The sequence below is a fragment of the Sapajus apella genome, unplaced genomic scaffold, assembly GCF_009761245.1.
Source record: "Sapajus apella isolate SASKATOON/1434 unplaced genomic scaffold, GSC_monkey_1.0 scaffold43, whole genome shotgun sequence".
In the NCBI taxonomy this organism is placed as follows: Eukaryota; Metazoa; Chordata; class Mammalia; order Primates; family Cebidae; genus Sapajus; species Sapajus apella.
The window spans coordinates 7,528,441-7,554,483 of NW_022436983.1; the positions used below are offsets into that span (position 1 = coordinate 7,528,441).

Here is a 26,043-nt window from a genome sequence, read left to right on the forward strand (position 1 = left end):
TGTATTTCTCACAGTTCTAGAGGCTGGAAGTCTGAGATCAGGGTGCCGGCATGGTCTGGTTCTGGTGAGGGTCCACTTGCAGGTTGCAGGCTGCCAGCTTCTCTCTATGTCTCACTTGGTGGAAAGAGAGCTAGAGAGTTCCCTGGGATTCCTTTAATAAGGACAGCAATCCCATTCATGATGGCTCCAACCTCGTGAGCTAATCACTTCCCCACAAAGGCTTTACCTCCTAATTGTATCATATTGAGGGTTAGGATTTCTACATATCAGTTTTGGGGGAACATAAACATAAGGAAAAAATGGTCCATTGCATAAGGAAAAGATGGTTTTAGGAAAACTGTTTCACAATTTTAAGGCGAAAGAAAGGTGAACCTTATGAATGCCAGATATGAAGGCAAGCTTCAGAGAGAACTAAGTATGAAAGGTAAAACTATCAAAGAGCCTAACTTCGCAACCTAGTAAGAAGAGAGGATGTGTTAAGCAAAACTCCCAAATCAGACTATAAGTCAAAAGAACAACCAACTTAACTACCCTAAAATTAAGTATTTCAAATCATGGAAAGACACCATGGGCGTCTTTCCATGGGTGATTGTCAGTTGGATGACCAAGTGGGAGAAGATACTCCTGAAATCTAAGTGGATGAGACGTTAATATCTAGCAAAACCAATAAACTCTAATGAATCAACAAGAATGCCAAAAAAAAATAGTAAAATGATTGTAAAAATGGGCAAAGCCTATGAAGAGGAAATTTCTGGAGGAGAAAGCCTCCATGGCTGGTAAGATTTTCAAGACGTACTCAACTTAGTAATTAAGGAAAGGCAAACCAAAACAATGAATTATAATAAACTGCACCTATTATGAAGCTAATTTCCTAGCTTCATAATTTCTACCAACAACAGTTATTGGCAAAAGTGTGGGAAAGTGGGAGTATAAGTGCCATGTGCTGTACTAGTGGGAGTGTAAATCAGCACAGCCATTCTGGAGTAGTACTTGGAAGCATTTACTGTAATAAAATTTGCATTTATCCTTGAACAATTCTACTCCTGGGTGTGTAGCCAGGAAATTCTTGTGAAGCTTCATCCCTCCTGGTATATGCCATGTATCCCAGTGTAATCATCAATGGTGCCTCCACTCACTCTCAGAGTGTCCTGAGTTGGACAATATATTACTTGATGACCCTAATGCTTGATGGCATCATCACTGCACTGTTTTTCTTTTTTTGCCACCCCACCTTGGACCCCATTTGCCAGAGAGCAATGGTCCCTCATGTCCTACAATTTCATGACTTGGAGAAGAGCCTCTTGCATGAAAAAAAAAAAAGGGATGCTCAATCACTTAAACTATCTGGAAGCATTAATACAAAGTCAGACTTCATTTGAACTCTTGGAATACTTCGAGGCTCCTCTGCTTTGTCTTATCCATCCCAGGTAACCCTCAAAACATCACTGAGCTGTACATCTTTGCTGCCCAAGGGCGCTGATGGAAAAAGCTCTGTTTGAGAGTCCTTCTGGCCCCTAGATCAGTTGTGAGCTTATCTTCCGTTGCTTAAAAACAGAAGAGGCGTATGGCTTTTTAAAGTCAAAGTTCTCCTGGGGAAAATCACGAGTGCTTTGACGGCTGCAGCTGTGCGGACCGTGGCACAGCCTCTCTCTCTGCACGTGTTGCTGCCTAACAAGGTGATTGCCAGTGCCCTGCCAATGTCGCAGCGGAATCCTCGAAGAAAGTACCCCAAATGCTGGTCCGAGACGATGCAGTGTCTCTGGAGTTAGCATCTTAATGATTAGCAGGTGGAATAGCAAAATAAAGCCAGCACTCGCAGAAACAGCTGTTGGAATCATGCAAAAAGTCCTCTCCCTCCTCCTTTTCCAGAGAAGCGGCCCCTTTTGGTTTGGAGCAGGGGACAGACAGATCCCTATTCATACACAGCAGGGCTGGGCCGGCTAAGATGAAGCGCCCAGATCTCTGAATCACCAGAGCGCCCTAGGGAATGTGTGGCATGTTCTCCTTTTCTCTTTTTGGTGTCTGGATTTGCTCGCATGCAGTCGGGTCTCCCGGGCCTGGCCCTTCCTTGGCTGTGGGCAGGAAGAGGTTACAGCAGCCCGGGAGCTTACTGGGCTGAGTTGGCACTTCCCTCCGCATCCAGAATATCTCTCTGGAACGGCCCCCTTTGCATCACTGCACCGGGGTGGCGGCGCGGGCCGGGGGCCGCCGCAGCAGGTCTCAGTCCCTCTCCGCTGCCCCGCGAGGCGTGGGGAGTGGCAAGGCCGAGGCGTCGGGAGCGGAGGATGAGCGGGGGACGCCGGCGGGTCCGGAGCTGCACTGCGCCCGCGCCGCGCGCCTCCCGCTCTCTCCCTTTGGCCGCAGCCGGACGCCCGGTGCGTGCAGGACCTGGGACCGCGGCGCTGGGGCGGGGACAAGGGATCCCGGAGCTGGCGCTGCGGGCAGCGGGGCGGCGCCCGCAAGGCCAGCACCCCAGGGAGCCTGGGGCAGCCTCGCGCCCTGCCCGCTTCCCTGGACGGAGACGCCGCGGGGCCTGGGCAGCGCTTTGCCGGCAGCTGGTGCTGGAACGCAGCCGGGGCTGAGCCGGTCCCGGCGACCCTGCCCCTTCCAGGTGACCCCAGGAGAGGCAGCCCGGGTGGGGCGGAGGGGGGCAAGTTCCAGCCACGCTTCCGGGCCAAGAGGCTAAGACTGCTGGTTAGGAGGAAACTTAGATTTTTCTTTTGCATCGAACTGCCGCTGTGTAAGATTTGCCAAGCCCTGTAGGGTTTCATTTTTTTTACTTGACTGGTGTTTGAGAAAATCTGCAAGGAAAGGGTGGCGAGAAAAAGAAACACTATAAACTTTGGGGGCGGGGACATTTTCTTGGAAGTGACAAGTAGCCTCAGATCTGCAGTTCCTGGGCCAGCGACGGCATCCTTTGCTCTGCCACTCCGAGGGTCTGGACGCTGCCACATGACCAACACCAAAGACCCCAAAAGAGCCATGGAATCCACACTGGCGACATCCAGCTCTGCCACAGGCCCCGTCACCTTCTCCCACGTCTTTGGTCAGCAGTGCCAACTTATGCAAGCAGGTAGGAATTGTGTCGCGCTTGATGGGCCCAGAGAATGGGAAGTGGAGCGTTATCCCGGGTCCCCAAAACAGAGGTCTGCATGTGTCTGTCTGTCTACCGCATCTCTTTCTTGACGTAATTTGGGATGTAAGACTTAACTAGCTAGAGACATGTTTGCCTGGCATTTATCACCGTAAAAGATAAAGTTTTTAGGACTTGCCATGAGACAACGCACTGCTTTTGCAATGAGTGAGAGGCCTTGTTTATCCTTTCTTATCGATTTTCTCTGTGGCTAGCTGGGGGATGAAGGAGGGTGTGTCAGGATGGATCTGATGATGCCATGCTGTGGCCATCTTTTGAGGGCAGGTGCCAGTCCTAGCCTGGTTGCCTTTGTCAGCTTGCCTCTCTCTGCTCCCAAGAGTTATGTTTAATCCATGCCCCACCAGCCCCTGCTGGAGTAACTTCCATGCTTCTAAGTGTCTGCTCTGAGCAGCCTCTCTCAGCCTATGATTTGGTTGTGGGGATTCCTCATCAGTCTCTGCTCATGAATTTGCCTTCCAAATGATTCGTGTTTTATACGGAAGGGAAAGATTGGCATGGGCTGCAGCCTTAACCCATGCTAGCCATCTTGCTAGGATGCACATGTGATCACATAAAAAAAAGGTGAGGATGGACGGCTTGGTGCAAATGGTCACTGTGCTCAAACTCACAAGTGATGCTTGAGGCATGTTTATGATTGGGTTGGAGTCACATAAGAAATAGGATGCCTGTTTCTCTGCTTCTTTGGAGTTCATTCCCACTGGGAAGCCAACCACGTGGTCCTCCAATGTTTTCCCGGGTGTTACAGGGTTAATTGTGCATTTTGGCTGTGAATCTCCAGAAGATGGGGAGAAGAGCACTGTATTAGGAGTCTGGGGGCCTGAGTCAGTGTTGATGCTTTCACTGGGTAGTTGCATGACCTTGGAAATTGCAGACCCCACCCCTCTTCCTGGGGTATCCATCCCCTCCTGCAAAACAAGAGAACTGGACTCAGGGCTGCTAGGTCCATCCAGGCCTGAGATTCTGTGAGCTCAGAGGAGCATAGCTTGGTGGAGACATGCTTGAGTTGGATTCTACAACCGGACGTGTCTGCACAGAGAGGCAGCTCGTGGAGTGGGTGAGTGAGGTCTCTGGAGTGGACTGCCTGGGTTGGAGTCCCAGTTTCACTTGTGAAAAACTGTGATCACAGGCAAGTAACTTAACCTCTCTGTGCCTCAGTTTCCTCATTTGTAAAATGGAAATACTAGGCACTCCTTCATAAGGTTATTGCAAAGATTAATTAAGTTAATATGTGAAAACATCCTTCTATGGGTCAGTCAAGTCATCTCTGCTTGCAGGGAGGGGCATAGCTGCCTTTGGTAGTAGAAGATGGAAGCATTGAACATACACCCTTCACTGCCCACTGCCCACTCCTAACTTGATTTTGGTTTGTCCAGAAGGTTGACAATATCCCACTCACACATCTATGGAATATTTGATCTGGAATGGCTTAGGTAGGAGGGCTCTGAAGCTTTCCTGGCCCGAGGTTCCCTCGCCTTACCTTTCTGCTTCTCTGAGGCTCCTGTGGGAAGGTGCATCGGATTTCTCAAGCGCCTCCCCTGTGGCTTCATTCACTTTCTTTCGGAAGCACCCAGGCCTAAATCAGGCCATGAAATCCCCTGTCTCTTTCTTTAAAAAAACACCCTTTATATCAAGAGAGCAATGCAACATGGAATAGTAATGACCAGCAGTCTCCAGGGAGAACACTCTCCTTGAAGAAACGCAAAGAGGAATCGTTAACCTTAAGTCAAAAGAGCTCACTCAATTAGGACGAGAAAGAGATTGAAACCAACACTGATACGTCTCCAGCCAGCCATTTACAGTCCAGTGAGTATCACAAATGAGATCTAAATGTATGTGAAAATGATTCTCAGACTCTAGAGGTTTGCAGCTGGGTTAATCATATATGTTCCCAAGTGAGAGGTAGCTCCAGATTGCAGGTACTCACTGAGTACCTACTATGTACTGTGCACGGTACCAGGAAGCACAGGATTGGAGAGTAAGTTATGGCCCATGCTCCTGGAGATGTTGGTCTCATTGGTGCAAACGTAAAGCACATTGAGGAAAAGAGAATTACACGCAACGTGACTTTTCAATGACACAATTTTCTGAACAACCCTTCCTATGTGTTTTACATAAACTAGCTCCTGTAATTTTTATAAGTTTTTGATTTTTTGAGACAGGGTCTTGCTTTGTTGCCCAGGCTGCAGTGCAGTGGCATGATCATAGCTCACTGGAGCCTCAGCCTCCTAGACTCAAGTGATCCTCTCACCTCAGCTTCCTGCTACCTATGCTGGTCTAGGACAGGGGTTAACAGAGGTTTTGTTTCTTTTGCAAAGAGCCAGGTAATAAACATTTTGGCTTTATAGTTCACATGTTTTCACTTATGACTACTTGACTTTACCATTATAGAACAAAAGCAGCCACAGATAAAATGTACATGAATGGGCATGGCTGTGTGTCAATAAAACTTTATTTGCAAAAGCAAATGGTGGGCCAGGGTATAGTGGCATGATCTTAGCTCACTGCAGCCTTGGCCTCCTAGGCTCAAGCGATCCTCCCATCTCAGTCTCCCAAGTAGCTGGGTCTACAGTCATGTACCACCATTCTCAGCTAATTTTTAATTTTTTTTTGTAGAGACGAAGTCTCGTTATATAGCCCAGGCTTGTCTTGAACTCCTGGGTTTAAGCGATCCTTTCTTCTCAGGCTCCTCAAATGCTGGGATAGCAGGAGTGAGCCACCACACCAAGCTCCTATAATTTTTTAAAACCCTAACCAATTTCCACAGGCAAAGGAAATACACAGGGATTGCCTGCATGCCGACATTCACACCATTTGGGTAGGAAAGCCTTGGTCTGATGCTCAGGCCTATGCCTTAAACCTCTAAAGTCCATGGTCCCTGGTGAATGACTGGGGTTAATTTTTTATATTTGTAAATATCTCTTGTCTTAGGAGAATATGTTGATTTCCAGGAATGGAGCAGTAAGGATGTTTAAAGAGGTGGGGATGGGAGGGGGTTGAGCACTAAAAGACACCTAGAATTTAGTGGGGCAGAAATAGGTTTCTAGGAGGCAAGGTGAAATTGGGCATGTGTGAGACCAATAAAAACTTTGACCCAATTAGCAGTAGTGGGAGCATGAAGGTCTGGTGAGGCCATGGAAAGAGCATGTGATTCTTTCTCATTTAGTCCCAGTTTGGCTATTGTGGGCTGTGTGAGCTTCAAACCAAAGGCTGGCAAACTACAGCCCTGGGGCCAAATCTGGCCCACCACTTGCTTTTGTAAATAAAGTTTTATTGGCACACAGCCATGCCCATTTATGTACATTTTGTCTGTGGCTGCTTTTGTGCTACAGTGGTGGAGTCAAGTAGTCATGAGTGAAGCCATGTGGACCATAAAGCCAACGATATGTATTATCTGGCTCTTTGCAAAAAAAAACCAAAAACTTTGCTGACCCCTCCCCTAGACCAGCATAAGAAGCACAGAATGGGGGTAGACAGAATTTATGTGGGACAATGTGAAAGGGCTCAAGCCCGAGAGTGTGGCTCTGAAAGATGCTTGTTTTCTGGTACCTTTGATGCTACATTGTGCTGTGGCTTTTTCATGTTCTCTTCCATTCACATACCACCTCGTCTATGTATGTAGGAGTTGCTTCAGGAAGCTTTTACAATAGATCGGAAAGTCCTAGCAAGAACAGGGTTCTCACCATGTGCCCAAATCTACAGCACCCGCACTAGACAAGACCACATCTGCCTCATCTGCATGCCACCCTGCAGGGTGGATGGAGCATTTCCTAGTTAACAGATGAGGTTTCCATGTTGGCATAGTTGGGATTTAAACCTCAGGCAGCCCAACCCCAAAGACTGTGCTCAAAAAAGGCAATTCGACAGCCTCTGAAGAGGGTTTTAAAAAATGTGTCTTGTGTCGCTCAAGGATTTGGAGGAGAGAGCAGCACTCTGGATCTTTGGGTGGCTTTGAGGCTGTTGCCCACCCTCCTCCCTCTCCAGGTCCTTCATCCCACTCTTGATAGTTAGTCCTATGAGGAAGTTCATCCTCTTCTATTTCTAAGCCCCCTACCCAAATTTCTTTTACTTGCCTTTGTCCCCTGCTAGAGCTCAAAATGGTGGGTAAGAAGCTGGTCTGGCCAGGCAGGCATGACCAGCGGAGGCTGCTATTGTCCATTCTTGCTGCCTGACCCCCTTCAGCTGGGAGCTTAAGGCCACACTCCCAGGCAGGGCATCTGCTGACATCGCAATATTCAGAGTCACACAGGGGTTCGGCTTGTTCAACATCTGAGGATGCTGGAGGGAATTCTGAGGGAATAGGTAGTACAGATCCAAGCTGGTAGGCTAGTGACCTCAGTGCAGCTAGACAAGTCCGCTTGTCCATATTCTCCTGGGTTCCCAAAATGTTTAACTGGACACCCCCTACCCCCAGCCTGGCATTGGCTGCATCTCTGCAGAGGTCTCTTACCCCATCCCCTGGCCTGGCAGTCTATTGGTTAGGTGGCCCCCAGCTTACAGACCACAGCAGGTGGGGACTTCATCTATTGCGCCAAGTTCTGACTTGCTAAGCTGCCCCTGTGGCACGGTAGTTGATTTCCAATCCATTTCATGTGGGCAGAAAGCATTTCTGCAGTTACCTTGCTTGACCAGAACAACTAAAGTCATTGTGTCCAATATGTGCTGCTGATGCTGCAGGAATCCAGGCCCAGCTCAAGGAGGAGGGTGGAAGGGAGATGAGGACAGGAAGGTGACATGACTTCAGCACCGGGACTGCTGCTGCTTGGCACCGTTCCTGGACTGCAGCTCAGAGGCCACCTGCAAGGCTCCTCGTTTGCATGATTAGTTAGGGACTGGTCCCCCACACCACCACCATGCAGAAACTCAAACATGTGCAAGCTCTACCTGGCTGTCTGTCCCTCTCATCGGTCAGACTGGCACCGGGAGCTGTGGTATCGTCAGCTTTTGACTTTATCATCATCATATTCCTTCTGAAGGCTGCCAGCTGAACACCTTTCCCTGCCTTTTAAACAATGTAAGGATCCTCCTGAATATAAAGCCTACCTACATTGGGAAGCCACTTGCCAAATTTATAACCAAGAAGGCAAGGGGACTAACATTTATGGCACCTGGGATGAGCTGTGCACATTGGGGACTTTTGCAAAAGTTCAACAGATGACAGTGGGCAAAGAAGCAAGTGCGTACTACTTTCTGTCTTTCCATCCATGGGAAGGAGAGCCTAGTTTTAAGGTTTGCCTGTAGATCCCTGAGAGGTGGTGTGTAGGACCTGTTTCTTTCCTGGCTGTTTCTCCAGTGGAAACTGTGTTCTGACATTCCAGACAAAGATTCACCATGGCAGACTGCTGGCAATTGGACACAGCCATAGATGGCACTTACTGGGTGCTTATTCTGGGATGTTTAAATCCCAAGTGAAGTGCTTTACATATTACCTTGTTTCATCCTTGTTGCATCCTCGGAAGGCAAGTGAAATCATCCCCATTTTACAGATGAGGAAGCTTGAGGCCCATAAAGAGGAATGTCTGTCTTAACTAGTTAATGGTTGGGCCAGGATTCAAATTCAAGCCATCTGGATCAGAAGTCTTTATTTACTCCTGTTCTTCCTTCTAGACCCTCCTCCAGAAATTAATCTCCTGAAATGTTGCTTGAACATCTGTGCCAGAAAATTAATGTTTGTTGAAGGAATGTGGAATCTGTCACCACTGGGGTGACAGTCACTCTTCGTAACATGCCATGTTGGGTTATGATTTCTGTTCATCGATGTCTTCTGTGTTCGACTCTAAGCTTCCTGAGGTCAACAACTATTATCTGGGTTGTCCTTTTTTTTTTTTTTTTGTCTGAGGTGGAATTTTGCTCTCGTTGCTCGGGCTGGAGTACAATGGCACCATCTCAGCTCACTGCAACCTCCACCTCCCGGGTTCAAGTGATTCTTGTACCTCAGCCTCCTGAATAGCTGGGATTACAGGCATGTGCCACCATGCCCAGGTGATTTTTGTATTTTTAGTAGAGATGGGGTTTCACCGTGTTGGCCAGGCTGGTGTCGAACTCCTGGCCTCAGGTGATCCACCCGCCTCGGCCTCCCAAAGTGCTGGGATTACAGCGTGGGCCACCGTGCCCGGCTTAGCCTGGTTGTCTTTAGACCCTCTATGCCTCATATGGTGCTGGCAACGTAGCAGTTTTCATCAGTACGATATCTGTTTTAGACCACACCATTAGTCATTTTACAGGGTGGCTGTCATCCTCATGAGTAGCTGTTGGCGTGATGAAATGGTGTTAGTGGAATCTGGCAAAGCAAAACCGTGGTTATGTTCATTCCGTTTCTCAAGACTAATTTTCTTGATAGTCCTCAAGTTTGCCTCTACCTGGATTCCAGGTCAATGGGGAAAGCAATTTATTCCAGTAGTCCATTGGGCTGATCAGGTTGAGTACTCTGAACTCTGGGCCTTAAAGGGCAAGACACATATGCTAGGCATCATGGACAAAGAGGTGGGAGTCAGCCTTTCGTTCCTCTCCTCCAGCAGCTCCTCCCTGCCCAGTTCCCCACCCTCAGCCCCAAGGTAGAGTATCCCTTACCAGCCCCTGGTGATCTCTTTGGCATTCATGCAGCTGGTGGTAGAAGGACTTAGTGTCGACGGTGTCCCTTGGACTGCTACTTGGCCTCAAGACGTTCCCGTAACTTGCTTACTTTTTGGAAGAAAAAGCAACAGGGTGAAGTGCGGTCCTCATAGCCGTGTAGTGAGCAGCATACACAGCGGTCCCCGCTCGTGAGCAGCACAGGCCTCCCACATTGCTACATCAGAAGCAGTCTTATTTCTCCAGAGCCCTATTTGTCAGAGGCAGGAGCGTGTGATTATTAGTATGGACTTACGAGCTCCACAGCTTGGGTTCAAATTCCACTTCTACCGTTCACTAGCTGTGTGACCTTGGGCAATACCTTAACCTCTCTGTGCCACGTTTTTCTCATTAGTATAAGGAGAATAAGAATGTACTACCTCATATGGTTGTGATCAGTCTGACAATGAATTACTGTGTGTGAAATGTTTCTTCCAGTGCCTGACACAGAATGCTATTCTATATCAGCGTTTGCTGTCACTATTACTATTTGTTATTAATGCAATTGCTGTATTTTGTTTAATGCGAGAAAGCTTAGTAACCATAGGAATTAAAACATTTCTTCTGCTCATGTCTTTCTGACCAGTAAAAAAAAAAAAAAAAAATTGCTACTTGTTTTCCTTGCTTAATCATTGCTATTAAAAAAAAAACAAAAAAAAAAAAACTCAACATTTTTTTTTTCTTGATTCCCAAGGCCAAGAATCAACAGGTTATAAAAACACCCGACCCCCTCCCCTCCAATCACAAAAGGATGTTTAAAGAAGGGCCTTCATTGGACAGTGTTTGCCTGGGGTTTGTGTGTCTCTTCCTGGTATAATTAACAGTAACAACGTTCATTCTCAAGCATGCCTTTGTTTGCGTGTTAAATCATGCGGTCACCCTTAATAAGAGGCAGCTGAGTAAATAAAATTCCAATATTACTTAAACAAAATGTGGATCATCTGATCCCAGAGGAAGCAGTTTAAGGTTCAAAAGACAGTCATGGGAAGAAGCGGATATTTGGTCTGAAACGGGGGGCCAGACGGGTCAGGTGAGCTGGATGCCACTTCTCAGAGGTTCTATTAGGGTTCCAGTGTTGCGAGATCGTGTTTTCCAAGAGAAACATGGAGTCCCAATGTTCCCATAAAGCCCCCCGATTTGTGGATGTGTATTACCAAATGTAACGTTTAAAATTCCAGAGGTCAAACTCTCCAGCTGTGTCCTGCCTGTGGGCCACCAGGTTATAAGCTCTGGTTTAAACGTTGAGTTCTAGGTAGCAGGTTTCTCATGCCAGCTTAAAAGCTGCTTCTGGCATCAGCGACACTCTGACCGTTTGCTCTTGTTTCACCCTCGTGTGTGAGTTACCTACCGTTTGACAGGCACCTGAGTTCTGCCACATATGAGCACGTGTGCCTCTCCAGCTGTCAGCTTCTCGCATCCTTGCCTTGCTTGTATATGAAGTATGCAGTAGGATTGTGATAAATGTGTTTTACTTGTGCTGCTGATGTTTGCTCCCTTGCCTTGGTCATGGGTTCCTGAAGGCTTGGCAGGGGATGTGCATAAGAAACAAATAGCCCCAAGGCTCTGAGGCATTCCAGTTTTGGACCTGAGATTATCCAGTGCAGAAAGGGAAGGCGTTAGCTGAATCACTGACGCACACAGCCCCGGGGTGATCAGCCACAGAGCTGTCTCTCTGCCCTTGATGGTGGCACCACAGAGCAAGAGGGATGTCTCTGGATTTGGTGAGACAATGGGGGATGTTGCTGAGAAGGAAGGAAAATGGCCCATTGTGGGAGAATAACTGGGTGATCCTACTTTACCCTCGGTTCTTTCTTCTGAAAGGGCTGGGATTAAACGACCAGTGGGTTTACTCCTTTCAAACTGGCTTCCATGATACTGAAAGTCCATAAGGAGTGGGACCATGAAGGTGCTTTGTCTTCCCCCGGTATAGGGGGTGTATGCTTAGCCTTTAGAGTTGGTCTCATTCTTGGACATGTGTAGTCAACCAATTTAACTTCCTACAGGCTGTTTTCATTAGGCCTGATATAGCTAACCAGCTTCCAAACAAATTAAGAGTTGATTTTTTTCTCATTTGTGTTCCCAAACTCTGGCGGTTACTAGAGGCAGGGAAGGAAGAGAGGGAAGACAGGGAATAAAAAGAGGCAGATGAATGCGTGTAAAAATTCAGGTAGGTAGAAGGAATATGATCTAGTGTTTGATAGATCTGGGGGGTGACTGTAGCTAACAATGATCTGTTGCTTATTTCAAAATAGCTAGAGGAGAAGCATGTGAATGTTCCTGGCATAAAGAAAAGACGAATGTTTGAGATGATGGATATTTCTCCCTGTTATCCCGATTTGATCATTACACGTTACAGGAATGTGATGAAATATCACATGCACCCTCAAAATAGCTACAACTATTATGTATCCATTGAAATACATAAGTAAATAAATTGAGGAAAAAGCTCTTAACCAGACAAGGGTTCCCTCCCATTCTTCCTGAATGAAATGGATTGGCTACAGGTTGAACAAAACCTCCATGATGGTCTCCATGATGTGGCTGTGGCTGAGTAAGGCTCAGCTTGTGATGGGAACCACAAGGCAAGAAGCAAATGAGGTGGGTTTCTGCATGGGTCAGTGGGAAACCCCACAGCCAAAGGGATTATTTGAAGTCTTAACACACTGACAATGTGATGTTTGGAGTAGGGAAGATTATAAAAGTCTTGCTGTAAAATGCAGTGAAAATATAAAATTATATCATAAAGATGTACCGGCATTCCCACCGTCTCCCTATCTCTCTGGGTGATGATGTTAAGACCTTGATGAATGACCCACTTGTGGTTTTATAGTCTTGGACAACATTTTTCTTTTGGGCATTAGTTCCTTGACCAACTCAGATCACATCTGTCTTTCTTTCTTTTTTTTTTTGGCGGGGGATGGAGTTTTGTTCTTGTTACCCAGGCTGGAGTGCAATGGTGCAATCTCGGTTCACCACGACCTCCGCCTCCTGGGTTCAAGCAATTCTCCTGCCTCAGCCTCCCGAGTAGCTGGGACTACAGGCATGCACCACATGCCCAGCCAATTTTTTTTGTTTTTTAAGTAGAGATGGGTTTTCACCATGTTGACTAGGATGGTCTTGATCTCTTGACCTCATGATCCACCTGCCTCGGCCTCCCAAAGTGCTGGGATTATAGGCATGAGCCGCTGCACCCGGCCCTGTCTTTCTAAGGATATAAGGAATGAGCCAGATGAAACAGACATGGGGTCTGAGCTTTCATCTGAAAGGTAAGTGTGTTTTTGTTGGTCCTTTATATCAAGTATCCTCTCTAGTGCCAGCATTTACCTTCTGTTTTCATCTACAGGGTCTAGTGCCAGTATGGCTAGGAGTGAGACTCAGCCTCAGACACCAAAGGGAAGGTCAGTCGGTGGGGGGAGTTTCCCATCTAAGGATACAGACAACATCATGATGGTGGCCGAGTGACCAGGCTAGGTTCCACTTGACTGGACTTCCTGAAACTTGAAATCTTTGCTTTGATCTCCCCAAAGCCATTACCAGTTGCATATAGTGAGGACGAATTAGGTCACTTAAAGAAAGAACTGGTTTGGGGACAGGAGTAAAGGAAAAAAGGGCAGAGGATGTTCTCATCTCTCCCAGTCTAGGGAATTAGAGGAGTGATGGGCAGGAGCCGCTGTTGGGGAGAGATTTACAAGAGATTTTGAGAAGCTCTAAGAGGGTCGTTCTCTTGGCTACCTGAAAGGCCAGAAGTTTTGGCCTTGATTCCATGATGAGAAGTGAATCTAAAAAGGAATGAGATTGAGATGAGGGATATTTCTCCTTATTACCCTGATTTGATCGTTACACATTATATGAATGCAACGAAATATCACAGGCACCCTCAAAATAGGTACAACTATTATGTATCAATCGAAATACGTAAGTAAATAAATTGAGGAAAAAGCTCTTAACCAGACAAGCTTTCCCCCTCTGAGGGTCCTCTGAGTCTGTGAGTCTCTGGGTGACTGCAGCCCTAGTCAGGAGCCCCAGAAGCAACAGGTCTTCAGGAAGGGGTGAGAGCTCTAGAGAGGTATGAACCACTCCTCGCAGACACGTGGCAGACTCACAAATGTGTCAGAAAACATGAAAAGGTCTGTTTGGAGACCAAGGCACAGTCTACAACATCATCAGTGCTTAACATGGAGCAGCTGTCCTAAAGGCTGGGTGGAGGGATCTGACACAGGACTAGGCCAGAGGAGCAGAGGACCGAGAGGCAGCAGGGAGGACGAGGAGGTGCCCTGGGATGCTGGAGGCCAGCATGCACCTTCCTCAGCACGGAGGAAACAGTCGCTTCCAAGACAGGTGAAAGGAAATAGTATATCAGGAAGGGAACCCCTCATGCCTCCTTCCTTCCTTTAATAAGCAACACTCTGTGGCCTGCTAAGCAGGAAGTATGGCAGGGGGAATTCCCTAGTTGGAGAAGTTGGATTGTGGGGACCAGGCCAGTCACAGCTGAGATGATCATCCACGATCGGGACCAATCTGCACTGGAGGACAGGACCAGCTACAGTAAAGCCTCCACGGCTGGCTCTCCAGAATGCTTAGTTTTATTTTGGCCACTGTTATTGGATGAGGTCAGCTAGATACAGATTTCTAAGTTAAGTTGTTTTCTCTCAGCATTTTGCAAATGATGTTCCTGCTTCTGGCTTCTACTTTTGCTGTTGGTCTTTGATCTCGGGGTCATTTCTCTGTAGGTGATCTCTCTTTTCTGTGGATTTGCTTTTAAAGCCTTTGTCCTGGAAGCTCTGTAGTTTCACTACACTGGGGCTAGGGGTAGATCTAATTTTATTTATTCTATTTGGGGTTTGTGCTCCTCAGATCTGAGGATTTGCGTCTGAGATGCAAATCATGTAACTCACATTCAGTTACTCATGTTAAATTATTCAAGTAACTCATGTTCAGTTACTTATTTCTTTGAACACTGATTCTCTCCCATTCTTTCTATCCCTCCTTTAGAAATTCCTTAGTGACTTGCATTAGACTTCTCAATTTGAACTTTTTTTCATATTTTCCATATTTGTATCTCTGTTGTGTTCTGGATAGTGACTTTAAAAACTGTCTTCTGGTTCATTGATTTTCTTTCTAGCTGTGTCTAATCTTCAGCTGAACTCTGGCAATTCATTTTTTGTTGAATATCTTTTGTTAACCTCTAGAAGTTCTCACTGAATAGTTTTCAAATCTTCCAGGTATTATTTTTTAAAGTAATCTTTGTTTCTCTTGCTCTTGAGCATATGTTTAATTTATTTAATCATTTAAAATTAATACGTATCTAATAAAGGAATTTTATAATCCAGTTCTGCCACTCCTGGGTACATTTCTGCTGCTTTTTTGTTGAGTCATGTCTAAGATAGTTTATTACCTCATGCACTTAGCAAAATTGGATTTCGAGCTTATTCTTGGAATTTTATCTGTGAGATATTATTACCATAGGTAATGTTAATTTCTGGGCTGGAGATTTCCATACACTCCCAGGGATTATAAATCTGAACCCCAACTCATATGAGGGTAAGCTTGGAGTAATGAGTTATCAAGGGAGATCACTCTCAACCCCTTTCAATCCAGGACTCAGACTGAGACAGACAAGCTTTCTTACCTTCCCGTGCCTGTGTTCGGGACCCACATCCAAGTCTCTTCCCTGATGGTGAGCCCTCTAAGAGGGCTGGCATGTGAATATGTGTGCAGAAAGTGTTGTAGTTCTAATTCCTCTATGCCAGCATAACCTAAAACCTTGCTGTCTACCCGATGTGACTAATAAAACTCTAGCATTCCTTTTACAAGATCAGCAATTGCCTCTGAACAGCCCAAGTCTTAGCGTGTGCGATCACTCTGGTTTTCAGTTTTGTAATTTTTTTGTTAGTTTGTTTTGTGGGTGTATTCGTTTCCTACAGCCTTGATAACAAATTAACACAATGTCGGTGACTTAAAACAACAGAAACATATTATCTCGTGGTCCTGGAGGCCAGATGTTCAAAATCAGTATCTCTGGACTGAAATCAAGGTCTCAAAGCCCTGAGTTCCTTCTGGGCACTCCAGTCTCTCTCCATGGTTACCTAGCTCCTCCTTCTCATCTGTGTATGTGATCTCCCTCTGACTCTCTCTTATAAGGACACTTGTGATGGCAATTAGAGCCCTCTCAGATAATCCAGGATAATCTCCCCATTACTAGGCCCTTAGCTCCAATCACATCATTTGAAAAAGGAGCCCTTTTTCCTAAATAACATAACATTTACAACCTCCAGGGATTAGGATGTGAATGTCTTTTGCAGGGGGCATTTTCAGCCCACTACCGCAGATTTCTATTACTTTGAAAGTTCAGTTTTATATTTCTGAGGATGCCTATTATATTTCCAAATGTTTTATAGCCTTTTCCCCCAGTCTACCATACTAACTCCCTGAAAAAGACATATGGCAAACAGTCTCCAGGCTGGAGAGAAAGAGGCACAATCCCATGGGTGGGGCTTCTTTTTCAGAGAGCCAGGAGTTGGAGATGTTGAGACGTAGGTGGCCACAGGTGTGAGGAAGTGATGCTTGTAAAGCTCCGTGGTGCAGAAAGGCTGTGCTAGTGCTAAGAAGGTGCTGCTGCCTGGGCCGGACTGGTCCAGGTTTCCAGGCTGCCTCTTCCCGTTCTTCTGGCTTAACTTTGTCTCTTGGCTTCCATACATGTGTGATCAACCTTGGTTTCTGTTCTCCGTTGACCTTGAGTGTCTTCCATTCTGACAGCCAGCAACTGACCTTGAGTCTGTTTATTGGTATCCCTTTGCATCAGACACCGGACAGGACATTCACCTGGGAACCTCCCAGACACTCACTCTACCAGCTGGGCATGGCCAAAACCAGAGCAGGGCCAGGACCGGAAGTGACCATTGTTACACAGCATGCTATGCTGCAGATGTGGGCGTTCCTACCATTGGAGAGAGACGAATGCATTCCTGAAAATTCTATTCTGGGGCACATGTTCATTCCTAGGGACAGTCAGGCAAACTGACCAAGAGACCATGTCGTGCTTATTGGGATTCTTTGGGAAGTAAGACTTCCAGCCTGTGCAAAGGCCATTGCAAAGTGAAACACCCAGAGTCCCCAGGCAATGCATGGAGTTGTTATGGTGGGCTTCTTGCTCCATTAACTCAGAGAAAAGAAATGTCTACATGGGTGATTTTTGTCCCCCGCCTCTTTTGATGTGGTATCTCTGTCTTTAGTTAATGTTAATAGCTAAAACCTTGATGAGAAGTGTTTTTGCAGCTGGAGTTCCCCAGGAAGGTGTCTCCACCATGCAATAGAAACTTCCAGCACCACAGGGCACCCCCATCCAGGACTAGAGTCGCACTGCAGACTGGAACCACATTTCATGCCTCTCATGCCAGTATTAGGGATCAATTGGCAAATGTTTCCCTATAGAAAGGTAGAGTGGCCCCTGGGGAAGGCCTCTAGGAACTGTGCCAGGATGCTTGGCAGGGTGGGAGCTAGGACCTAAATTTAGTTTAACTAGCAGGGAGTGGCAGAGAAGACCCCAGCCCAGAGTTAGGGACCCAGGCCTGGCAGAAGGAGTGACAGGATTGAAGGCAAGGCCCTTGAGGGGTGTGTATGAGGGTGTGTGTGGTGGTGGGGGGTGTCTTGGAATGAACTAGGCAGGCCTTATCTGGTTCCTGCCACCCTCAGGTCCAAGCCCTCTTAACCAGGAGGAAATTCTAAAGGTAACCCAGTTCCTAGAGCTACTGATGTTATCTCCTGGTCCAATAGCCCTTCCACAGACAAACCAAATGTATGCTGTCCGTCCTCAGTTTCAAAATGTGTTCTGGGAAATGTAAGGCTGAATTAGTCTGGCGACCTTCAGACTGGCTTCCCATGAAAGCTCAGTCTCCCAATGAGGCATTTTGGATGGGTTTGGGAGTAACTTCTCCCACTGTAACAGTTTTTTGGCTTGGATGATACTTCTTGGGCTTCTATTGGTGAGGTTATAAGACAGTGCAGTTCACAGAGAAAAAGAAAATGTGCTTCTGCTAAACAAGAGCTGATTCTCTGAGAATTATTGGGGTCTGAAGACAGCAATACTGGTGCACAAATTTATAATATCATTAGCAGTGGTAGCAGGAGACAGAATAGATGACAAGGCAAAGAGAACATTTGCTGTCAGCCGGCCTGCAGAAACTTAATAATTTAAAGAAAGTGCCAGCCACATTTTGGCAGTCCATTTTTCTACTTGAAACAGAATTCCTGAACTTAGTTTCATAGTGAAGACATGGTTTATTTTTAGTGACATCAGAGAGCCTGTAGCTGGGTTGATTCAGAAAACTGGACTGCCCAGGAGAAACAGACAGCATCAACGCATCGTCTTGCGGTTTAGAAAGACTCCCTTGCCTGCTGTAACATGAAGGACCAGCTGCTTTCCTTCCAGGGTAAAGAGAGAGGTCATGAGAAAGCTAGGGGGTTTCAAAGCAGTCCACGCTTTCTTGCACAAAGCTGTTGCTATAGGCTGAAGCTTGGCTCTTTGGCCTTGACGGCTCTTTGGCCAAGAAAGCTCCAGCTGAAGCAGCTCATTCCCCTGAGTGCTAAGAGTTCATTAAAAATCCAGTTTGTCAGGTGGTACCACCCTGGTTGTCCCCAATTTAAACAAAAGCTCCTTTGTGGACACTGGCACTTAGGAATGGAACCTCGGAGCCATGTCGAGGCCAGATGGCAGCCCGCAGAGACTTTGTAGCTTTTCTTAGGAAGGCATTGATCACTGATAAATGAACTCAGCATTGCAGAAGAACCTTTTGCCCTTATCTCGTCCCTTGGTAAGCTAAAGAACTGTGGGGCCTGTGGTTCCCTTTCAAGGGTCATAAACTTCTCAAGTGGCGGAACAGGCCTGAGCTAGGATGCCGAGCTGCAAAAGTTGTGTGTGTGCCGAAATCCACGGTTACGGGACCTGCGCTCACCCCAGCTAGCATCATGGCAGAGCTGTTAAGGACTTCCGTGAGTGGGAGGAGAACGGAAAATAAACGCGTGTTTTATGAGACCAAAGAGAGGAAGTACGAGGCTGCTCCTTGGGCTGGTTTTTGTTTTTTGCAAAGCAGGTAGAGCTCGTGGTTTGCCTCTTCTCATCTCTTGTTAGCACCTATAGGTAGATGAAGTTCGCCAATTCAGGGAAAGTTGGTAGGTGCTTTCTTATCCTTACAAGAGGAAAAGATGGATATTGGCAGGGGGCATTTAGGTATAAACGTTTCTTATGGAAGTACAAGGATATGATCATCCTAGCGTCCAGTCTTGAATTGTGGGATTGGTGGACACACCATTTAATTTCTCTGGTTCTTTTTTTTTTTTTTTTGAGACAGAGTATCACTCTGTCACCAGGCGACAGGCTAGAGTACAGTGGCGCGATCTCGGCTCACTGCAACTTCCGTCTCCCATGTTCAAGCAATTCTCCTGCCTCAGCCTCCCGAGTAGCTGGAACTACAAGTGTGCCCCACCAAGCCCAGCTAATTTTTTGTATTTTTTAGTAAAGACAGGGTTTCACCATGTTGGCTTGGATGGTCTCGATCTCTTGACCTCGTGATCCACCCGCCGTGGCTTCCCAAAGTGCTGGGATTACAGGCATGAACCACCACGCCCGGCCTCACTGGTTCTTAAATACCAGCAATACCAACAAAGTATGTGTCTGCAAGCTCAGAGTTCGGGTAACATCGGGGTTGATTTCAAATAGAAGATAAGGTAGTGTGGGTCTTTCTTTTTCTTGGGGTGTCTGACAATAAAGAAAAATTCTGTAGAACTAGGAAAGGCTGTGTTTTCCCAGGGACAAGAGGATGAGGAGGGAGGTATGGATTTCTCTCTCTTTCTTAGATAGTGAGGAGGAGGGCTCCCGTCTAGCATTGGGAGGTGGGGAGGATGTGAATAAGGGGGAGTCTGCCTGGATCTGTTCTATCTCAGTCGGGGTTCCCCTCGCAAAATGGTCTTCTTGCACCCTGCTTTGCCGCCCACCTGTTCCTACGCCCACATTTTCTTCAGAGAATTGCAAACCAATACTGAATATTGATTTGGGCTTATTTATTAATAAGCTTGGGCTTATTTAGGATAAAATGTCTTTCTTGGCTGCTTCTTATGACGAAGGCGGGGTTTAAAAATGTAATGAGACTAATTAAGCATTTATGAAGGCAGAGTCCTCCTCCTGCCAGCCTTATGGAAAGATTTGGTCTGAGTTGAACCCTGAGAATGAGGTAGGGTAATTTGCAGGGCTGGAAATGTAACAGGGAGACCAGAGGCAGCTCTAGCCCCTCTTCTAGGCTGGCTTCATGGAATCTGCTTCAAATGTTGAGGCTCATGGAACCCTCGTTTAAACCCAGATGATGGTGGTCAACTTCATCCCTGAGTGGAGCAGCCTGATCAGGAAGAGCCCAGTTGCTGCCTCCAAAAGTAGACATTTGGACTGGATACTTTAAATGGGGTCTGATATGGTTTGAATCTGTGTCCCCATCCAAATCTCATGTTGAATGGTAATCCCCAGTATTGGAGGTGGGGCCTGGTGGGAGGTGATTGGATCACAAAGGCAAGATCTTATGGTTTAACACCATCCTCCTTGACGCTGTTGTGGCTATGTGAGTTCTTGTGAGATCTGATTGTTTAAAAGTATGTGACACAGGCTGGGTGCAGTGGCTCACGCTTGTAATGCCAGCACTTTGGGAGGCCAAGGCAGGTGGATCACAAGGTCAGGAGATCAAGACCATCCTGGCCAACATGATGGAACCCAGTCTCTACTAAAAATACAAAAAATTAGCTGGGTGTGGTGGCGTGTGCCTGTAATCCAAGCAACTCGGGAGGCTGAGGCAGGAGAATCGTTTGAACCAGGGAGTCAGAGGTTGTGGTGAGCTGAGATTGTCACTGCACTCTAGCTTGGCACAGAGCGAGGCTCTGTCTAATAAAGAAAAAGTATGTGACACCTCCTTGCTCCTGCTTTGCCATATAAAATGCCTGGTTCCTTGTTTGCCTTCTGCTACGATTGCACGTTTCCTGAGGCTTCCCCAGATGCAGAGCAGATGCCAGCATCATGCTTCCTGTACAGCCTACAGAACTGTGAGCCAATTAAACTCCTTTTCTTTGTAAATTACCCAGTCTCAGGTATTTCTTTATAGCAACGTGAAAACAGACTAATATAAGGTCTAACTCCCACCTAATTTCCGGTGGTTTTCCATGATAAGAAGAGATATGTATGTGTATTAGGCTATTTGTGCACTGCTATAAAGAAATATCTAAGACTGGGTAATTTATAAAGCAAGGGGGTTTTATTGGCTCACGGTTCTGCAGGCTGTACAGGAAGCCTGGCAGCTTCTGTTTCTGGGAGGCCCCAGAAAGCTTCCAATCATGATGGAAGGCAAAGGGGAAGGAGGTGCATCACATGGGGAAAACAGGAACAAGAGAGGGATGGAGGAAATGCCACACACTTTTGTTTCTTTTTGTTTTTGAGATGGAGTTTCACTCTTGTCGCCCAGGCTGGAGTGCAATGGTGCCATGTCTGCTCACTGCAACCTCCGCCTTCCGTGTTCAAGTGATTCTCCTGTCTCAGGCTCCCAAGTAGCTGGAATTACAGGCGCCAACCACCACGCCTGGCTAATTTTAGTATTTTTTGGTGGAGACAGGGTTTTACCATGTTGGCCAGGCTGGTCTCAAACTTTTGACCTCAGGTGATTCACCCTCCTCAGCCTCCCAAAATGCTGGGATTACAGGTGTGAGCCACCGCACCCGGCTGGTGCCACACACTTTAAAACAACCAGATCTTGAAGAACCCACTCACTATTGGGATCCTGAAATCAGCACCAAGCCATGAGGGGTCCGTCCCCATGACCCATACACCTCCCACGCGGCCCCATTTTCAGCATGAGGGATCACGATTCAGCATGAGATTTGAGTGGGGACAAATATCCAAATGACATCAGGAAAAACTATTATAATCCATCATGGTTGAGTCAGAAGAAATGAGATTCTCCTGCTTTCTGATGCTGAAGGAAGACATCACTTCCTTTGAGGTCTATATAAATTGTCCCCCTTTGAAAATTTCATTTCAAAGCATATGTCCCCTGGTAGGCCAGGCAGAAGCATTTTGAGTTTGTTATATAACATCATTTAACGCATTATATCCCTAGGTCCTGAATTCAAACGTGTGGTAAGACACGAGGCAGCTTGGCAGAAAGGGAAGATGTGATTAATGAGGACAGTTATCTGCTGGGAGTTGGGGTTGGGTTTGGGCCCCCCAGAAGCCCCTTCTAGGTGGTTCTAAGAAGTTAAGGATGTAGGTTCGGTGTCACTGTTGAGTTCTGGCTCTTCTTAACTACGTATTGTGTTACTTTGGACAAGTTTCTTTTCCCCCATTGTTATTGTTTTCAGTCTGTCTGAACCACAGGCTTTTTATGTGAAATGGAGATGGCCAGTCTGTAAGGTAGGAACTATGAGGATTGTCTTAAAATGCATGGAAAATGCTAGAGGACCACGTACCTGGGGTAACACAAAGACCAGTGTTCGCGATCAAAGGCAGCTTCCCAGCCGAGCACTGGGCTTGCCTGAGCACCCCCTTTGCCCAGCACACAGGTCAAATCTGACTCTTGGTGAGCACCGCAGAGTGTCAGTTCAGGTCAGAAGACAACCCCACTCTTTGCTCCTGTGCCTGAAGAGTCTGCGGCAGTTCCTTACTGAAACGGCTTTATCTGGCCTCTGCTGAGTTGCTGATTTGTCCAATCTGCTTGTAAGCACGCACTTCAGATAAAAGGCCACATGAAACTGTGTGCTGCTTGATGGGATCAACTAGTGCCATTTGAGATACTCCAGTCTACTCAGTCCCCAGGACCAGGGCTGTGCTCCTCTTGCTTCAGGGAGGAAGAGGCTGAGACCGGGGAAAAAGCTCATGTTGACACCGATTTAAAAAGTAGGTCAGATGATAAAATTAATAAAACGTTGACTGAGTTTCTATTTCTGTAAAAATAAAATCCTACATAATGTAAATTATTTTTAAAATTTTTTTGAGACGGGGTCTTGCTCTGTTGCCCAGGCTGGAGTGCAATGGCACAATCTTGGCTCACTGTAGCCTTTGCCTCGCAGGTTTAAGCAAGTCTCTCACCTCAGCCTCCCGAGTAGCTGGGACAATGGGGTCACACCACCATACCTGGATAATTTTTGCATTTTCAGTAGAGACAGGGTTTCACTGTGTTGGCCAGGCTGGTCTCGAATTCCTGACCTCACGTGATCCACCTGCCTTGGCCTCCTGAAGTGCTGGGATTACAGGTGTGAGCCACCGCGCCTGGCCCTAATGCAAATTCTATAATTCCATCCAAGATTTACCTGGTGGCTGTGCGGCATAGAGAAACCGAAGGAAAACTTGGGTGGGGACCAGGGGCTGCATCCTGCACGGCCCTGGAAAGACTGGCTTAGATGATATTGGAACTCTCCTTTATCATCTTGCTGGATCACGGGGCTGGGGTCGGGGACACTCTCCTAATGTTAGTGTTGGACAGCAAGAGGCACTTAACTAAAGCACTTGCTAGTTTCCTGCAAGACAAGATGTTCTGGGGCATACAGGAGAGGCAGAAGCACAGCCCTTGCCAGCTCAGATGGACAAACATCAGGAACAAGGAGAGGATTTCAGCAAGTTAGAGGGAGAAATAAGAGGAATTGTTTTGGTACAAACTAGTGGAATGTTCTGAGTGGCCTCTGTCTGGTCAAGCAGAGGAGACAGGTGGGAGGTGGTGGGGCATGCACTGGATCTTTCCAGATACTTTGTGCTGTGATTTGGTATTTTGGGGTAGGAATCTCAGGCTTCCAGGCCTGTGGTGGAGCTAGAGACAGTCAGAGGCTGCCTCTGCCAATACAAAAGGGCTTGGCTGGATGTGGGGACAGTTTTGGGCCTGGTAAGGTCAGGAATTGATTGTGCAGCTGTATTCTTCGCCAGGGCTCCTTCTTCTCCAGCAAGACATTCTTACAGATTTGCAAATCTGGTTTTCTTCTGGCCTCAGGGGATATACAGCCGTGTTCTTGCAGCCTCTCCTCTTAGCTAGGATTTCTTAAACTTTTCCAACGCATTTACGCCAAACAGGAAACCTTGGAGGGGATGACCCATTTTGAAGTGGATCTCTAACTTTAATGTTTCACAATCACTTGGAAGGTTGTTTGAAACACAGGCTCTCAGCTCTGCTCCAGAAATTCTGATGACTGGGTCTCACTGCAGGCCTGTTTATTCAACAAGGACCCCGAAAGCTCATGCTTCCGGTGGTGTGAGAATCATTAAACTGGTGCAGTGGCTCTTGAATTGGGATCCTCGAGCCATCAACACCTGGGAACTTGTTAGAAATGCAGATGCTCAGGCCTTACCCACGACCTGCTCAATCAGAGACTCTGGGGGTGAGGCACAGTCGTCTGAGTTTCGGCACATTCTGGCCTGGCGAAGGCTTGAGAACAAATGCGCTCGGGTTTGCAACAATTAAAGATGCACTGAAGGAATTTTGGGTTTCTAGGGATGGAGCACCAAGTCCTAGTAGGAATAGTCAGGGTACTAGGTTTGATTCGGTACCAATCTGGGGTGGTGTCTGGATTTGCTAAAAATGACAAGGAAGCTCCTCATGCTTAGAAATCTCACTATTGCCCTCCTGTCTCTCAGGACATCACTCTGCTTTGTGAGCCTGGCAGTTCATTTAATCCTCTGAGCATCAATTTCCTCAACCGAAACATGGGGATAATATGATTGTTGACCTCCCAGTGTTAAAACTTGTATGAATTGCACAGAACAGTACCTGGCTCAGATGCGGGCTGATAGAACTACTGGTATTTGCTAAAGCTCCTACAGCAGGCAGCATTCTGATGGGTGGGGTCTGTGACTGTAATGGGATGTCACCCCCTCAATTACATTATGTTATATGGCCGCTACATTGGGGTGATGTCCTTCCTGTGAGCACAGGGTATTCTATGACTCCTTAGCTGACTATGGAGAAATTTTCCTGTTGACCTTGAAAAAGCAAGAAGGTACACTGTGAGAGGGCCTAGTGGCAAGGGCCTGAGGGAAACCCCAGGAGCCCAGAGTGAACTTGAACGGTAGGTGGCTGCAGTGGGAATCTCAGTGAGACAGCTGGAAGGAGATAAGTCCTGCCCACAGTCTGAATGACCTTGGAAGCGGATTCTTCCTTAGAACCTCCAGATGAGAATGCATCCCAGCTGACACCTCTATTGCAGCCTGAGACCCTGAGCAGGGGACCCAATTATGCTGTGCCTGGATCTGTGACCTTGGAATGGAGATAATAGATTGCGTTGCCTTTGAGCTGCTAACAGTGGTGATGTGTTACGCAGTAATAGAAAACATACACAAATCACGTGTGTGTGTAAATATATATAGATGCATATATGTACATGCAGGTGTGTGTATGTGCAGAAGTGTATACACGTGCACACAGACACAAACACAGGCACACATGTATACGATCTGTCTTTCCCCAGCAGGGAGGGTTTTCTTATGGTGAAACCAAGAAAATCACTCATAAAATTGTTTTAATTTCTTTTGAAAGAAGAAAAAAATGCACTTTGAAGCTGACAAAAATGCTTTAGTCCATAACATTAATATATTTGTCTTCACACTAACATAGTTGTAAAATATAATTTATAATCTATTTTATGGGAGGACCCACAACAGCAAAAGTGCTTTGGGGGCCTATGAAACTCATAACGTGGCCCCGGTGGATGGTGGAAAGGAGTCCTGTCCTCTCCATGTCAATTTCCTCCTCCTTCTCTGTCCACTCCCAGCCCTGGGGCTGTGTGCACGAAGGTTTTTTCTCCCCCCACCCCAGCCCCCTGTTGCCCTCTGCTTCCACCCTTGGTTGGAACGTCTCCTATCTGGTGACCATTCCAGATGAAGGAGGAAGGATGAGAGAGGACCCAGGTCATGAGGCCAAAGACCTTGCTATTCACTTTCCAGCATTAGAGAGAGAGAGAGAGAGAGAGAGAGAGAGAGAGAGAGAGAGATATTGGGAGAGAGAGAGAGGCTTGAGCCTGGAGTCAGCTCTACCTTGTTCCTCCTTCCTTATCTCTGAACACCTTCTGCACAGTCTGTGACACATTTCAATGCTTACTCTTTCTTTGATTGATTCTTTGGTTGTGAGCCACATAAACTAATTCTAGGTGGAAAAAAATTCAGATGGCATTGGGGAGATTTCAGAGAATAAGAGAGGTGAAGATCCAGGCTTTGGAAAAGACTGGTGGTAGGGTAGCTTTGGCAGAAGCTGCGGCAGGGGTTGGAGTTGGGGCTG

General features: G+C 46.8%; 1 protein-coding gene across 6 annotated transcripts in view; it reads left to right on the plus strand.

Annotated features, from left to right (window-relative positions):
* Positions 1–2,508: 2,508 nt before the first annotated feature.
* The window catches only part of KAZN (kazrin, periplakin interacting protein), a 1,289,243-nt gene continuing 1,265,708 nt past the window's right edge, over positions 2,509–26,043 (plus strand). For 4 of the 6 annotated variants that reach the window (XR_004275924.1, XR_004275923.1, XR_004275922.1 and 1 more), the window contains exon 1: positions 2,509–3,073. Coding sequence is in view for 3 of the 6 variants with exons in the window: in XM_032301155.1 (XP_032157046.1) it covers positions 2,953–3,073 (121 nt within the window). In the remaining 3 variants the exon portion in view is untranslated. The remainder of the gene's footprint in view (positions 3,074–26,043) is intronic. The other 2 variants (XM_032301156.1, XM_032301159.1) reach the window with 2 other exon arrangements.